Source organism: Rhineura floridana, chromosome 7 (assembly GCF_030035675.1).
Source record: "Rhineura floridana isolate rRhiFlo1 chromosome 7, rRhiFlo1.hap2, whole genome shotgun sequence".
Taxonomy (NCBI): domain Eukaryota; kingdom Metazoa; phylum Chordata; class Lepidosauria; order Squamata; family Rhineuridae; genus Rhineura; species Rhineura floridana.
In genome coordinates, this window is record NC_084486.1 from 140,520,104 (window position 1) to 140,537,512 (window position 17,409).

Consider the following 17,409-nt stretch of genomic DNA (forward strand, 5'->3'; position numbering starts at 1 on the left):
CATTTTAAACACTCAGCCAATCATCTCGCATTCTACTGCCCATTCACTCCCCCTCTTTCACTCCACTTACCATGTAACTTCTAAACAACAACACTTACCATATATACATTAATATAGGAACATCACATTCCCCCCCCCTTAAACAACAGCAGAGTATTATTCCTGTTCCAGGATTTATACGTCGCGTTAACAAATAAAAGTCTCTATGGGGAAAATGTCTTTCTTTGTTCCTCTGTCTGGTCACGTCACTGCAGTCCCAGCCACTTGCCTGGAAAGTCCATCGGCCAGTACATTGTCCTTGCCTTTTATGAACTGGAAGTCCACCTGATAGTCCTGTAGGACCCAGGACCACCTCTGCAGCATAGTGTTGTGGTTTTTCATAGTCTGCAACCATAACAAGGCCCGATGATCCGTAGTCACTGTGAATCTTCGTCCCCACACGTATGGGCGCAACTTGTTCAGTCCCCACACGACCGCTAGGCACTCCTTCTGGACCGACGAATAGTTTTTCTCCCTCGGCGTCAGCTTGCGACTCAGGTATGCCACTGGATGTCTGGTGCCTTCTCTCTCCTGTAGCAAGACGACTCCCAGCGCCAGGTCCGACGCATCTGTAGCCACGATGAATGGTTTCTCATAGTCTGGTGCTATTAATATGGGTTCTTGGCACGAGGCTTGCTTCAGTAGTTCAAAAGCCTTCTGACATTCATCCGTCCATACCACACGCTCAGAACACTTCTTCTTTGTTAATTCATGCAAGGGGGTTGCTATTTCCCCAAAATTTCTCACAAACTTCCTATAAAATCCAGCCACACCCAGAAATGCCCTTACTTGTTTTTTGGTTAAGGGGATCGGCCACGCTTGTATTGCCTCCACCTTGCTCCATAAGGGGGTGATTTTCCCACTCCCCACCTTATGTCCTAAATAGATTACTTCCTTTAGTCCAAACTGGCATTTCTTAGCTTTTATTGTGAGGCCTGCTTTTCTTAAGGCCTCCAATACTGTTGTCAGGTGTTGGAGATGCTCAGGCACCGACTTGCTAAAAATGGCCACGTCATCGATATAGGCCACTGCAAAATCTGACATGCCTCGCAACACAGTATTGATTAGCCTCTGAAATGAACTTGCCCATGGGTAAGGTCACAAACTCATAAAACCCATCTGGTGTACTGAAGGCAGTTTTGGCTCTGGATTGCTTGTCTAGTTCCATTTGCCAAAATCCTTTACAGAGATCTAGTGTAGAGATAATGGTTGCTGCCCCCAATAACTCTAACATTGCGTCTACCCTAGGCATAGGATACGCATCTGGGACAGTAATTTTATTGATTAGCCGATAATCAATGCAAAACCTGGTCGTTCCATCTTTTTTCGGAACCAGGACAATACTTGAGGCCCAGGGACTGATGGATTCCCTGATCACTCCTAATTCCAGCATATCTTCCACCTCCTTTTTGATCTCATTCAAAACTTTCCCATTCACACGGTACAGAACAGATCTGATTGGGGCATGATCTCCAGTATCAATGGAATGTATAACTATACTGGTTCGGCCAGGTTTGTTGCTAAAGAGATTCCTATAGGTTTTCAAAACTCTCAGAATCTCTTCTCTTACTTCCTCCTCTACCTCCTCTGACCATTCCACTTGATTTACCCCTCCTTTGTCTTTGCTTTCCTGTACCAAATCTGGAAGTTCAGGCCCACTTCCCTCAGGGAATAAGGTAACTTGCAACACCTGTGGATCCCTGGTATGGTAAGGCTTTAACATATTTACATGAACCACTTTGCTTTTGTTTAATTGGTCTGTGGTGATTACATATGTCACTGTGTCAAGCCTTTCTCTGATGGTAGATGGTCCTTCCCAGTTAGCCTGTAATTTGTCATGTTTCCTGGGTATGAACGCCATAACCATATCTCCCACATCAGACACACGTTCTCTGGCTGTTCTGTCATACCAGTAACGTTGCTTCTCCTGTGCTTGACTCAAATTCTTTTCCACTTCCATCATTTGTTTCACTGGTTCACATTCACCCTTTCTCTCAGCAGGCATCCACAGTCTATATAAACTCCCATTCTCACACACAACTTGATTCCTCAGTTTGTCAGTGAAAGGAATCTGTTGGGTCAGAGCTTGTTCCTTTATCTGCTTCAAACTTATATCTTTATGCAGCTCTTCCCTGAATTGATCTGCTTCTTTCCCAGAGACCACTTGATACATTTTGTCTCCTTCAGCAGGCCTGCTAGTGGTTGCTATGGTGACCTGAGGCTGGTTAACAGATTCCACCCTGTTTGTTTCAGCCTCCCTTAATATGGCTTCTTTTTCTCTGCCAAGTTGCTGTCTGGTCACTACATAGATCTTTCCTTGGGCGCCCATTACATCCCTTCCCAGTATTACTGGTTCTTGTTGCTGGGCATTAATGCCTACTTTATATTGGCCCTCTCGGCCTCTCCAAGTCATATCCACCAGGGCCACAGGCAAACTTTCTGGTTGACCTCTCACTCCTTGGATAGTCACAGTTTCCTGAGGTAATATTACCTCAGATTTTATTAAATCTGGCCTCAGTAATGTCTGAGCGGCACCAGTATCAAGCAATGCCCAATAATTTGCCCCTTGTACACTCACTTCCTCTCTCAGACTTGAATCAAGGTCTGTTACTTCTGTCCAGTTTATCTGGCAGAACTGAACCTTTTTTGGTTTCTAAAGCCTTGGGCTCTGTTTTCACTGCCCTTGTCTGAGCAGGATTACTAATGGGGTTGGCAACCTCACATTGAAAACGTAGGTGCCCCGGTCTACCACATTTGTAGCATAATTTCTCCTCACTTTTAGGGTACACAGATCCACTCTGGGGTGTCCTGTGCCCTTCAGATTTTAATGGAGGACTCACTCGCTGTGGTACCACATCCCTTCTGCCAGCACTATATGGTCTGGTTTTAAAATCTCTTGATGTTTTCCCCACCCAGCCAGTTCTATTGGAGGCGAAGTGATCCGCCATCTCTGCGGCCTCCTGCACAGATGTAGGGGAACGGTCTTTGACCAGGAGCCTTATTTCTGGTGGTAACTGATGGTATAATTGATCCAGTATCATGAGGCTTTTCACCTCTTCCACTGACTGAGCTTTGGCACTACTCATCCACTTTCCAAATATATCCATCAACTTTGCTCCCAGTTCCACAAAAGACCTCCCTGTCTGTATCTGGCAATTTCTGAAAAGCTTTCTAAAATAATCAGGCCCCAGTCTGAATCTTTTAAACACTGCTTCTTTGAATTCAGCATAGGTGACGGGCCTGTCTGAGGGGAAATATTGGTATACCTCAGCCAATTCCCCTTTAATCAGGTTTGATAAATACTGCATGTATTTATCTTCAGGTAGCCCCCACAACTGAGCTGCTTTTTCAAAGGTGCTGAGGTAAATTTGAGGATCTTGACCAGGCTCATAGACAGCAAAGTCCTTTGGAGTAATTTTTATTTTTGCTCCATCTCTGTCCTTTCTTGTTTCATCAGAATGAAACTTCTCTCTTTCAAATTTTAACTTTTCTACTTGTAATTCGGCATCCACTGTTCGTTGCTTCTCCCTCTCCTCAAACCCCAATCTCATTCTCTCAGCTTCCATCTTCAATCTCTCAGCTTCCAACTCTCGCTGTTTATCTTTTTCCTCAGCCTCAAAGACCCGCTGCTTTTCTTTCTCATCAGCCTCCCTCCTCAATCTTTCAGTTTCCAACTCATGCTCCCATCTTAACTTCTCTCTCAAATACTCTATATAAGCGGGATTGGTTGAGTATCCTTCTGGGGTCTCTTCTCTGACAGGTTGTTTTTGCTGGGCAGTTGCAAATCCTATTAGTGCTACCCTCAATTCATCTACCCCTTTACCCTCGTGAGGTAAATTGAATGTTACGCACTTCTCCACCAGCTCCTCTCTTTTCATTTTTATGTATTCAGCCATGGTGTTTGAGTTCACTCACTCTTTGCCACACACTCTTTGCCAGTCACTCTCACAAGAAATCTTGTTTTGTTATTTCTGTTTGCCACACCACTGTATCTGGATTCTCTGTTGTTTGTATCCCACCGCTACTGCCACCACATGTGATGCATCCTTCCCTGGCTCTCCCTGTCAGGTTCCTACCTGCTCGTGGTTACTGCCTGTCTCTAGGCACCACCAGGGACTCCACCAGTCCGGACCGCACTCTCTTATGATTTACCTATCCGCTCTAGCACAGATCTCAACAGATCCCCCTGCTAGGCAACCACCAGTAAAGTCCCAATACTAGTATTCCCAGAGACTCTGAATACTGGTATTGTTATTCTCTTCACCGCTGCCACCATTTGTTACAGTTCCCCTTCAGCCTTGGTCATTACCTTACCCTCCCTTCTGGTCTGTGAAACCCCAGCCAAGGATCAGGCCTTTGGTAAACCAAATTAAGTATTTATTACAGATAACAAAGCTAACAAGATTAACAAGATTTCTTCTTAAGGCACATAAGCATATGGTTTTACTCAATACTAATCCGAACTCCACCTCCCTCCTTCTCCACTCTCTCCTGGCAAATAACTCTCTCAAACCCCACCAAGCAATCCACTCTTTCTCTTCTTCCCCCCCGATTCCACTCTCACTCTTCCTTTTATACATTCAGCCATTTTAAACACTCAGCCAATCATCTCGCATTCTACTGCCCATTCACTCCCCCTCCTCTTTCACTCCACTTACCATGTATCTTCTAAAACAACAACACTTACCATATATACATTAATATAGGAACATCACAGCCTCCCATAACTACTTTTTGGAAGCGGTTCTGGAGGTATGAGCAGAACCACTGAAGCACAGTGCCCACAATGCCCACCTTGAGATGTTCCAGAAGGATACCATGGTCAACAGTATCAAAAGCTGCTGAGAGATCAAAGAGAACAAGCAGGGTAGCATTCCCCTTATCTCTGTCCCAACAGATGTCAACCAGAGCGACCAAGGCAGTTTCTGTTTCATGGTCAGGCTTGATGCCAGCCTGGAATGGATCAGTTTCCTCCAAGCATGCTTGAAGCTTGACTGCCATCACTTCTCAAGCATCTTGCCCCAAAAGGGGATATTTGCCACTGGGTGACAGTTGTATAACACTCTGGGTCCAAGGAGATCTTCTTAAGGAGGGGAAGCACCACCGCCTCCTTCAAGGCAGATGGTACTTCCCCCTCTTCCAGCGAAACATTAATCACTCCCTGGACCCACCCAGTCAGTACCCTACGGCTAGTTCTTGGCAGCCAGGATGGACATGGGTCAAGGAGGCAGGTGGTGGACCCCACTTCTTTAAACAGCTTGTCCACATCCTCAGGCCGCAATAATGGAAACTGATCCAATACAGATGGAACATGACAGTGCTTTAGACGCCTCCGTTGGACTTGGTCTAACTGTGACATCCAACTCTGTCCGAATTTCTCTCAGAAAATGCCTTGCAAAGTAGTTACAGCAAGCCTCCAAGGGCGTCAGAGCAGCACTATCTTGGCCACATGACAAAAGCCCATTCACCACTTGGAAAAGCTCTGCTAGCTGGCTACTTGTAGACACAATGGTGGCAGAGAAGTAAGCTTCCTTTGTTACCACCACTGCCACATGGTAGGCATGATAGTGCAGCCTTACCTGTGGTCAGTCAGGTTTGGACTGAGATTTGCACCACCTGCGCTCCAGCTGTCAACCCTCCTGTTTCATCACACGCAAATCACTGGAATACCAAGGTGACCTACATGTTCCACAGTGGCAGGGGGGCACTCAGGAGTGATCTTGTCGATGGCTCTACGCATCTCATCATTCCACAATGAGAGAAGAGCCTTGGCAGAAGCACCAGCCATGCCAGCTGGAAAATCCCTCAGAACATTCAGGAATCCATCCAATTCCGTAAGTCTTCAAGGGCAGACCGTCTCAATGGGTTGTTTTAGAATATATTAAATTAATCCGAATAACAATATTATGCAATCAGCTGGACTGAAACAAATGTGTAAGGACCTGTGCAGACATAATGTGAGCCAATATTATCAGTTGAGTTTCCCACATTTGGGGAAATCATAGGGGTCAGCATACCCAGAGTACAATGGATGAGCCTAACCCTGGGAAAACTACCTTCGTGATCATGGTCTCTCCCCTTTCATGTTATGTCTGCGCATAACAACGTGCTCACATTTTTGTGTGAATTATGAGAACCAGTGTGGTGTAATGTTATAGTGCTAGACTGGGACCTGGGAGACCAGCACTCAAATCCTTGCTCAGCCATGAAGCTCATCAGGTGACCTTGAGCCAGTCACCATTTCTCAGCCTAACCTACCACACATGCTTATTGTGAGGATAAAATCAGGAGGGGGACAAACATGTTTGTATCCCACTTTGAGCTCCTTGGAGGAAAGTGGGATATATATGCAATAATAAAAATTATATATATATATATATATATATTGATTAACCACCATTTAGGGTTGATTGTTGTTACAAGTCGGCTTGCACAACACAGTAAGCTAAATTGACTTCAGGACACTATGTGAATAAGAAGGCTCCCAAAGAGGCACTTTCAGCCACTTTGCTCCTCCCTGGCCTTTTTAGGGTTATTCCTGATTATTGCTTGTGATTAGTGGGGAGAGAGAGCTTAACCACATATCCCAATTCAGGTGACACACTAGGCCTAATCTTGGCTCGGCTCAACATGGCAGTGAAAATAACTGGCAAGGAGCAAATCAGCTGAGACCTCTTCCCTGGGAGCCTGTATGTTTGCAGTCTTGCTATGCCACAGCTTGGCTAACTTTGTTGTGCAAACCAGCTCTATATCTGCATAGCCCCAAGGGTTTTTTTAAAAAGCCCTTCTCTTTTAGATGCTTAAAATGTTTCTCTTTTAAAACTGCAGTTTTTCAAGAACCCCCACATTTATGGAGATGGCATAATAAAATAATAGAGGCAGCAGAGGGAGCAAAGGTTAACTGCAAATGCTCTCTCTAGGTGCATTCCCCAAATCTGGTCAGCCATATTTTGCCCAGTATCTGAGAAGTTGTTGAAGGCAGCCCGATCTACTTAAGGGGCCTCGTGCCACCAGCCACCAAAGCAACAGTTATGTGGGGCAGGATATGGCTCCAGAGCAACATGCTGGAGTGAGGGAAAGAGGTCTGCCTCAAAATTTAATCAAGACATTCTGCTAGCTTCTGGAAATTAAAAGCAGTCCTTACTAGTTCTTATTTGTGTTTTCTCCCTGCCAGTCCTGTTGCATATTAAGAATTTACATCAAGTTATAAAGGCATGAGAAAACTCAATTTGATTATAACCACATTTTATTATGCCTTCTTCATCCCTCCTTCCCATTTGTATCTTGTCCTTATGTTAACAACTTCTTACATTTCCTTGCAACAACCTTGTAAAACAAGTTATGTTTGTAATAATAATGCTCAAGTTGGCTCTGTTAGGCTCACAACTGTGCAAAGACTTGAAGTCAGGTCTTCATCTAAGACCAAAACATCACTGCATAACACTAGTTCCATCTATCTAGATTTCCTGTCCTGATCCTAGAAGGGCTAAAAATGAAAATTGCATTGCATTGCAATGTTTGTGACTATGTTGTGAGCCAAGCAGAGAGGGGGCAGATGGACAAGGGCAAAACAGAGGATGAGGATTTGGACTGGGAACTTGGGGGGGGGCAGATACCAGCTCCTGTCTTGAACAGCTCAGCCCCCTCAGCTCCTGGCCCTCCTGTGGAAGCACTGCCGGCACCGCCGCCAGAGATTCAACCTTGCACATCAGACATTTCCTAGCTGAGCGCTGTCCAGCTTCCCCCATCCGAACTGTCATCTAGCAGCCCCCCCGTGTCAGAGACAGAAGCTGAGATCAAACCACCTTTGTGAGGTGGGAAGTTCAACAGTCTGAGCTGAGGAAGAGCCTGCGTGTGCATGTGAGATCCAAGCCTACCTAAGGGGACTCGGGGGGAACCCAGTTGCTGAGTGAATGTCTTAGAGGCGCAAAGACATGCTTAGTGTTAGTTCAGGGCAAAAGTTCCTCGAAAGTGTACCTAGGTTAATGTGGCACACTGCTTTTGATGTATCTATAACTTTAATAAAAAAGAGAAAAAAACACAGATGTGTCTGAGACTGAGTCCTTCGACTTTGGGCAGGTCACAGTGCAGTTAGTAAGCACAATCCTTACGGACCTCCCTTTGCTCTTAGACCTCTGGTTTTTTTACCTTACTTACTTACTTTTCTCTGTGACTTTTTTGAATGAGTCTCGGTAGTTGCTGTTGCAGTTGTTAAGCACATGCAGAGTATTCTCTAGGGCTACACATTCTTTCTCAGCTTGTTGGATCTTTGCATCTAAAGTGTCTCCTTCACGCTGAAGATCTTCCTTTTCCTGGGCAGCCTTGAAATAATAATAATTTAAAAAACAAAGTTCAGAATCTTAAAATGATTAGCTAAATTGCCATATCCTGAGAATGCCTTACACTTGGGTACTACGGAATAACGTATCAAAAAGGAAGAAATGGTAAGTAGTTAAATACAACTGCATCTTGTCTAATAACTCAAAACACTGCTTGTTGTCAATCCTGGATCAAGATCTGGTCATATGAAAAGCTTCCTAGGCTTACAAGAAGCAATAGGGCAAATATACTAAACACATGATGGAAATGTGTGATACATGGTACCTAAACAGTGAGAAGGTTCTGTGAGTCACTGGAGAAAATGATTTAAGTTTGACCAGGAACACAGGATGATGGTGCAGTTCCTCAAATCCATAAGATTACTTCAGTGATCTCTATGATGGGAACATTGGGTTGTATCCAGTGCAGCACTAAGTACAAAGATTTCTGTTTATGCAGTGGGACTATCTCCTTCTCCCCCCATGTGCACCCCATGCCCTCCCTAAATTTGCTCTGGAGGGTTGGGGGAACCCATTTAGGAGGCATGTGTAGAAGTCTTGTTGTGCAAGTGGAAATCTTTGTGCTGACAAAATGCTTACTTAGCACTACATTCGATACAACTCATGGGAATTGCAAAGGATGCTTATTTAAAAGCTGGCATTGTTATACCCTCAGAAGTCTGCCATTGGAAGATAATTACAAAAGAGCAAGTGGTAGTTTAGGATCAGGAAGTGATGGTGAAAACCAATTCAGTCCACTTCCCCCAAATAACAGTTAACACAAGAGAGCCAGAAGGTGCAGATGACAAGATGAGAAACATAAATCCAACCTCACACTGGATAGAAGCAGGAAACCCAGCGCTGAAACATAGTTGAGCAGAGATTGGAGGTGAAGTATGGATACAAACAAGATTATTCTGTAGAGTTTTCAAGCTAATGGGCAGCATCCAAGTTGGAAGGTTACCTTGATGACATAATAAGTCTGGGTTTTCTCCTCTTCTCCTTCTGGGGGCATCATGACGATGGTAATGATTTCATATCTGCCCTTCAGTTTCTCAATTTTACTCAGTCGCTCATGAAACTCAGAACTGATTTGAGAGGGGGGGAAAATCAAAGACAAACTAATAGGCTTCACAGAAAACAATTAGACTTGTGGCCTTTCCTAAGACGTCACGTGCACCTGAAATGGGATATAAGGCTATATGTGATCCTCTGCTATTTTTTCCGGGGGAGGGACAGAACTGGAAAGTATTTATTTATTTATATTATTCATTACTTAACAGCAAGATAAAAGTCAAATAAGTCAATTAAAACTCAAAATTAAAAACAATGTACAAGAGAAAATTCCTAAAATGCTCATCTAGCATTTTTAAAAGATGAGCAGCACAGTAGATGCTAACTTAACCACCAAAAGACTGGGTAAATAAAAAAATTCTTAACATGGCACCTAAAAACAATGATGGTGCCCGGCATCTTTCCCCAGGGAGAGCGTTCCACAAAGGCAAGAGTACAAGTTCCTCCTTTCCAATCAGTACAGCAAAAAAGCTATTACGCCTGTGTGCCCACCCAGTTACAAAGCATACTTCACTGAGATTGTGTTTTTCTAGAGTCCTTTCTATATGGACCATGAAGCTTCCATTGGCTTATGAGATCCTTGCCTTGAGCTCTGTCTTTTTCTTTGATCTTTGTGTGACTGCAAAGTAAGAGACCAGGGTCCCTACTCAGTCATGAAGCTCACTGAATGACCTTAGGCCAGGCACTGCCTCTTGGCTTAACCTACTTCACAGGGTTGTTGTGACGATAATGGAGAGGGAGGAAAACCAAGTATTCTACCTTGATCATCCTGGAGGAAAGGCCGGATTTAAATGCAATAATAAAGTAAGAATTGTCTCCTTCCAAAACTGCTTTTCTCTTGTGAAAGACATTTAAGTTCAGGAGCAATACATGACAGATCCCAGGTTGAGATGCAGCCTGTACTGCCTTGGAAACAGACCTTCCAAAAGCTACCTGTTTAGATGCATCCTTGGGGGAGCTTTTGCCTTCAGTGAAACAGTTTGTGAACCCCTATAGTACAGCGGGTGATGCGTCATCTGTTTTTTACTAGTGACACCAATACGGTAGTTGTATAACCATCTATTCTAGCTATCATTGGCATCCAGTCCTCCCAGCTCGCAGTTGTCTCAAATCCCCCACACACAGGAGGAGACAAATTCAACATTACATTGCAAATTCCTGCATCATGGGGAGCCGCCATCCAAGGAACCTTACCAAAATATTTAAAGGTTTGGCATTTCAGTCTTACAGCTGCAAAAGCTGCCCCCTGCTGATAGTATCTTAATATTGCCACTGCAAGAAGAGAATAAGCAACAGCAGGAAACAACCCCAAATCAAATTATATGCAAGTGCCAATTAGTCGTGTAATTATCAAAGGAAAAACACAGAGTCTGCCTGCTTGGTGAGGGGTTAAGCTCCAGTCATACTAAATCACTCTAATTTCCTATTGCGTGGGCTGTGGATGGAAGACAGAGGCTGGAAAAAAGGACTGCCAAATCAGCTGGTTGAGTGTTCATTTCCCACTTGGCTTTCATCACCCACTGCACAAAGATTCTTACTTCCCAGTTTCTTAAACCTGTAGAAAACAGGCCCTTGCATCTCCTGCCTTGCTGTCTGATTTACTAGCAAGTGTTTCTTGGACCCATTTCTGGTATTCATCTTTATGGAAAGGTAGGGTATAAATGTAATAAACAAACAAGCAAACAAACATAAAAGCAGGCTCCCAGTATCAGAACTCTGCCTGAGAGTAAGTGTTGAATATACATGTTTGCTTCTATCTAGAGTTCCTGCATGAGGAGGTTCCTGTCAAGACTTTAGAAGAAGCAACACAAACAGTTCCTAACCAAGGAGGCAAATTACACAAATGTATCAGTAAAACAAATTTCAGAAGTTTCTAAAGTATATAATACAGGTATGATGTAGTATTGGGATGGGGAACCTGTGGTTGTTGGACTCCAGCCCCCATCAGTCCCCAGCCAGTATGGCCAATGGTTATGGATGATGGGAGTTGTAGTCCAACAACATCTGAAGGGCCACTAATTCCCTGTCTCTGGTGTACTGGTTAGAGTATTGAGTGAGAACTGGGGAGATCCAGGTTCAAGTCCCCACTCAGCCATGAAGCTGCCTGGATGACCTTGGGCCACCCATGATCTCTCAGCTTAACCCACCTCTGGGGTTCTTATAAGGATAAAATGAGGGGCTTCTAAGGTTCCTGGAGGAAGTAGATAAAACATGCAATAAACAAATTGAACTGGTGACTGCTCTGAACAGTAATGAATGCCAGAGTGGTAAAGAATACATCTGAACTATTTTCAGAATGGAAAGTGGGTTTGAACAATCAAATGCAAGACAACCTAAGAAATTGATTGCCAAGTATTTCACGCAATATAAAGAAATACCTGTACTGTAAAGAGGCTACTGAAACACTTGTTATTAGTTCGCTACTTAGGTTGGGAGAGGCAGCAAGTATGGCCCTTGCAGGGGATTCCTTCAATATCAGATGTTCTCTTGGAAAAATAAATCCCCTCTCTTTACAGCACATAGGGCAAATACCTCAAAGTTTGACGCTCCTGCTCTATTATTCTTATCTGAGTCTCAGTCATTGCCTTATGAACTTTGATATCTGCCGTTCTTTCTTCCATTGCCGTTTTTAGTTGTTGCTTCCATTTTTCAAGTGAGAGAACTTTCTCTGCCTTATTGTACAGTGTATCTCTTACGCGTTTCATCTCTAGTTTCAGGAGATTATCTTCAATCATCAAATCCTTCAATTGGCAAAACAAGAAGAATATTTAGCACTAAATCCAACATCTTCTGAAATGTAACTTTTGTTTTCAATAGTTTGGTTTCCAGAATTGTGACATTTCAACTTATGTATGCACAGGGCCAATCTGTCAGCACAAACAACCCAAGCATGTTTTTGGGTCAGCACTATTTTCATTATTTATATTTCACTTTTCCATCTTTTCGGGGAGGCAGGGGATTCCTTTCAATTTAGAAAAACCATCACCATACCTGTTTATCTGCTCTGGCTTTTTTTAATAGCTTCTCCGATTTGTCAGTGAAAAGATTTAGCTCATCTACTCTGGTATTCAAACCAGCCATTTCTTCTCCAGTCTTAGTCATAGCCAACTTGATAAAATGGGTGTCACTCTGAAAGAAAAAAAAGATGCTTTTAGTTTGTTCAAGAATACTGCTTTGTTATTGGTAGTCCCTTGCAAAGTCACAGATACATAACTGAGCAAAGTGTATTTATTCAGCTCTCAGGCATCTGAGATTAGGTGCAAGAGACCTGGGTCAGACAGAGCGGCTTCCAGAAACTCTGGCTACCACCTTATCTCACTTTTATTATTTTATGTTACATTTGTACCCCTTCTTTCTTCCTTCCAAGATCAGAAATATAGGTGACGTCCAATGATGTCTGCCCACGTGTGCCAACAGAAATCCACTTGTGCAATGGAACTTCCAGTTTCTCTTCTCCACCCTCCAGCACCCCCAAAATCTGTTCTGGAGGTTCCCCCCAATCCTCTGGAGCAGATTTTGAGGGTGCACAAGGGCTGGAGTGGGGAAGAAGAGAAAGAGGAAGGAGAAGCTCTGTTGTGTGTGAGAACACCCACTCATACTACATTGGACCTCACCCTACATAAGTGACATTCCAAGACAAACTCTTGCCCAGACGTTGACTTGGAACATGGAGCTATGTTAGACCATTCCATGGGCTATAAATTAATTGCTTTAGGTGCAAAAAATTGTTTTAGGTTATCACCCCATGAGATGAAAAGTCACATTACCTGGAGTTTCTTCTGCTGTGCTTGTAGAGTATTGTATGCCTGTTTCTTTTCCTCTGCTATCTTTGTAAGTTCAGCAACTTTTGCTTCTAAAATTTGCCTCTCATCTGTGTTAAGCTCCCCCTGCAAGCGTGACAGCCTTCTCTCCACTTGCTGTATGTAAAAATCCTGTTAAAAATATTTTAGGTAAGAAAATTTGTATATTTAAATTTGTATATTTGTTTTTAATGTTTGTAATTGTTGTAAACTGCCCAGAGAGCTTCAGCTATGGGGCGGTATACAAATGAAATAAATAAATAAATAGAATCAACAGAGAAGCTGAAAAGCAAACCATTAAGAGTCACTTCTATAAGTACTAAAACATTCACATACATACACACAAATAGCTATAGGGCAGGCACCTAATTAAACAATTGTTACTGTGCAATTATTTCTGGCCTATAGGCTTTCTCATTTGTAGACTGTCTTAAAATGGCTGGTGTGCAATGTTGGCTCACAACTAATCTGAAAATATAACAAAGTGTCCCCAGCTCAGATAAAGAGTCTGCTTTAGGGAGGCTTACAGCTGAGTAGCAATCTTACCACTACCAGCGGATGCTGATAGAAAAGGGTAAATTTTCAAAGTACTGCATAGACAGTTATGCATATAAATCCCATTAACACATAACAGGATTTGGGCATGTTCATCTCTTGTATTGCTTCAAAAAGTTATCCTGAAGCAGCCATGGTTCAGAGGAGCCACAGCAAAAAGCTGATTTGGGAAACATATAATCCCATTTCAAACATATTTATTTGGAAGTAAATGGAATTTGCTTCCAAGTAAATCATTTTTTTTCTTTTTAGAAATAGCTTCCTCTAATATTGTTGATACTTGCTTTCAGATAAACAGATTCATGATAGAAGGGTAAAATAATAACTTTATAAATTCAGGTCAAATATTCTCCTACTTAACACTGTATTTGATAAACGCTGGTGCTTTAGATTTTGTCTGTGTGCCTAGAGAGACAGAATTGCACAATCTGTTACAAGAAATAACAATGAAAATTCACACACGCTAGGGATGTATGTAAGTGGTAGGCTTAAAATAATTTAGTTGACCATTTTTGGCTTTTGCCATAATCAGGAACACAGCTGGATTTCAAACCAGGAAGGCAAGGAGACAGTGCTAATGGGAAAGTTGTCAGGAAAGGGGCACCCGTCACAAGTGAACATTTAAGGTTCAGAGAATAAGGTAGCAGGGTGTTAAGAGTGTTCAGCCCATTACCTTCTCCAGTTCTTAAATGTTTATCTCTGTGTTCTAATACTTTTTTAAAGCCTCTCCTGCAGCAAATGTCCCTTTGCTCAGACAGACAGACAGACAGACACACACACATGTTATTCCTTGCCTGGTTATATATTAGTTCTTGTTGCTTAAGTGTATCTGCATCCAGCCGGACTAACCGACTGTGTAGGTTTTTCATCTGTCCTCGGCGTCCATCAATTTCAGCTGTGACACATCTCTCCTTGTCTTTAAGTGCTTGCAACTCTTTTGTTTTCTTAAAATGTGCGTCTCTCAACTGTAGTGCCTGTGCCTCTTTCTCCTGATGGCATTAAGCATACGAAATGTAAATACCGTGAAATCTGTTGCTTTATACATCTTCTTTCCAACTGTAAGGTCGCTTCCAGATGACCATTTTTACTGAGCATTCGTCCTGATTTGTTGGTACAGCATTTGCAAGGAGTTTATATGACGTCGACTATGTATTAAACATTCATTCTGATTTCTTTGCGAGAAGGTTACACAACATAGGGTCAAGCAATTATTATCCCAGGTTTTTACAGTGTATTTCCCATTCACGTTCCTTACCACAAAAACTCCCACTTTTTTTTTTAACTGAGGTTGTTGCACAAGAGCCCAAATCCAATTTAACTGTACAACCTGAATTTACTGGTATGCGTTGAATCCCACCCATAAAACAGTGACAGTTTGGAAACACCCTTAGAACATAATGATGAAACAAGGGTGTGCTTTTAACAAAATTTGAATTAGCTACATTGGATGGGCCTATGTCTCTTTGGGACATGCATCTATTCTGCTCTGCCACCCATGCCACCCCTCCCTGACACCTCCATTCTGCCTCCCCCTCCTTCTTCCAGAGGTAGACCATTCCCACCTAGTCCTGTTCCCTCACCCTCACTAGCTTGTTGCTTAATGTCTCCTAAAATACAATAACTCAGGACAATTATATCTATCCCATTTACCAAACGGGCAGACCACTTGTGTCCCTAAAGAAAAAAAAATACTTTTAAATGTGTCTGTTCTTTTAATTTCTCCATTAACCAATTTATAAAATGCAGTTAGGAAGTACCCTAACAGACTGAATAGAAAAATAATAGTTCGTTTTGACTGAAATGGGATCACATTTAATTCTTCCTAATTTATCAAGATCTTAATAAAGTTACTTTAATAATTCAAAGAGATTCTAAAATGTTCAGAGTGCTAAATAAGATTCAGCCCTTGCAACTCTGCTTTCCTACAGATATTGGGGGAGTGGGGGCAGCGATTGAGGAACAGAAGCTCACATGGAAAGGATGGGATATGGAATGCATAATTCCCTGCCTGTATCTTTTCACAGTGAATTAATAATGTGGCAAATAGACACGCATGGCTAATTTTGACAGGAAGCATACTTCTGAGTAACACATTACAGACATTGTTTACGAACAGTTCCTCCTAGTTAAGCTATCACCTCTTGGCTGTGGAACTACTATGCTCACATTATACTGGATAATCCACCTCTTATGTCTGCACCTGTGTTGAAATTGCTTTTTAAAATGTTTTTAAACATTTTTTAAAGATGTTTTTAAAGCTTTAAAAATGTTTTTAAAGATGTTTTGTTTTAATATATTTTAAAGTCTGTTTTTATGATGTTTTAAAGTGTTTTTAGTGCTTTTGTTTGCCGCCCTGGACTCCTGCTGGAAGGAAGGGTGGGATATAAATCAAATAAATAAATAAATAATGTAAGGAAAGAAGCACTGCAAATGGTTTCTTCACCCTACTGAAAATATGGATAATCTCTTGCAGTTTGCAGTCAGGTTGAATCATTTCAGTGCTTTCAGATTTTCTTTTATTCTTTTCCTTTTTAAAAAATCAATCCACATTTTTGTAAATTCTACACTTTCAAAGATGAATTTAAAGTTCATCTTGTCAAATTATAAAGTCATTCTTTTATTTTAAGAAATGTTTTTAAAGATGTTTTGTTTTAATCATGTTTTAAAGTTTTTAATGCTTTTGTTTGCCGCCCTGGGCTCCTGCTGAGAGATAGGACAGGATACAAATCAAATAATAAATAAATAAATAAATAAATTTAAGGTCCAGTGTTGTGATATATTATACCAAAAAGTTAGAATTTAGAACGGGGCACAGTCCTCATGATGTTTGTATATCATCATGATCTGATGCATCTGGGCAGTGTTACAAACTCACCAGTACTATAAGCTGAGTACTATTATGCAAAAATAGCCATCTTTTCTGGTTTCTAGACGGGTTTCTAAGCTTAAGGAAGGGAGACAACTTAGTAGCATTCTCATCTTAAGTAATTTCCGAAATATATTTTGTCAGTGTTTCCTACATGCTTCACATGTGGTAGTAATAGTGCTCATTAATTGTAAACATTAATTGTTTACTTTTTCTTTTTTTTAAGTTGCAAATAAAAAATAATAATGAAAAAAAGGAATAGTATAATCCAGAATATTAAAATGTTACATCTGGAGAGTGATTACAATACTGTACATTTTTACATTTCACACTTAGTATGCACAGTTTCTACCTTCTCCTTTGAAAAACATCACGTTTTTAAATAAAGTTTTTAAGCTGTGTTTTAGAATATTTTAACTGTGTTTTTCCATTTCTTTAACTGTGTTTTAGAATGTTTTTAACTGTAATTGTGTTTTGGAATGTTTTTAACAGTTTTAGTACTTTTTTTTTCTTGTCAAATTGTTTTGTTTATGTTTGATGCCCTGGGCACCTTCAGGAGGGCCAGGATAAAAATTCAATAAGACCTCATCCTCATTATATATTTTCTTGAACTAGATTTAAAAAATAAATAAATTCCTATATGGAAATAAATCATGACCAGCCCTGCCTTACGCCCTCTGTGATTACTGGTGTGATTCAAGGATTATTGTTTCTTGTGCTTGGAAGAACATTTAAGTTCCTCCACCTTAGAAATGCT

General features: G+C 41.6%; 1 protein-coding gene and 1 pseudogene across 1 annotated transcript in view; both read right to left on the bottom strand.

Annotated features, from left to right (window-relative positions):
* Window positions 1-17,409, bottom strand: part of CCDC39 (coiled-coil domain containing 39) — a 64,339-nt gene that overhangs the window by 18,090 nt on the left and 28,840 nt on the right. The window contains exons 10-15 of the mRNA XM_061637390.1: window positions 14,581-14,775; window positions 13,199-13,363; window positions 12,423-12,560; window positions 11,964-12,172; window positions 9,322-9,445; window positions 8,201-8,360 (exon numbers count right to left, since the gene is read on the bottom strand). Of these exons, the coding sequence (XP_061493374.1) occupies window positions 8,201-8,360; window positions 9,322-9,445; window positions 11,964-12,172; window positions 12,423-12,560; window positions 13,199-13,363; window positions 14,581-14,775 (991 nt within the window). The remainder of the gene's footprint in view (window positions 1-8,200; window positions 8,361-9,321; window positions 9,446-11,963; window positions 12,173-12,422; window positions 12,561-13,198; window positions 13,364-14,580; window positions 14,776-17,409) is intronic.
* On the bottom strand, window positions 6,013-6,119 carry LOC133389869 (U1 spliceosomal RNA; annotated as a pseudogene).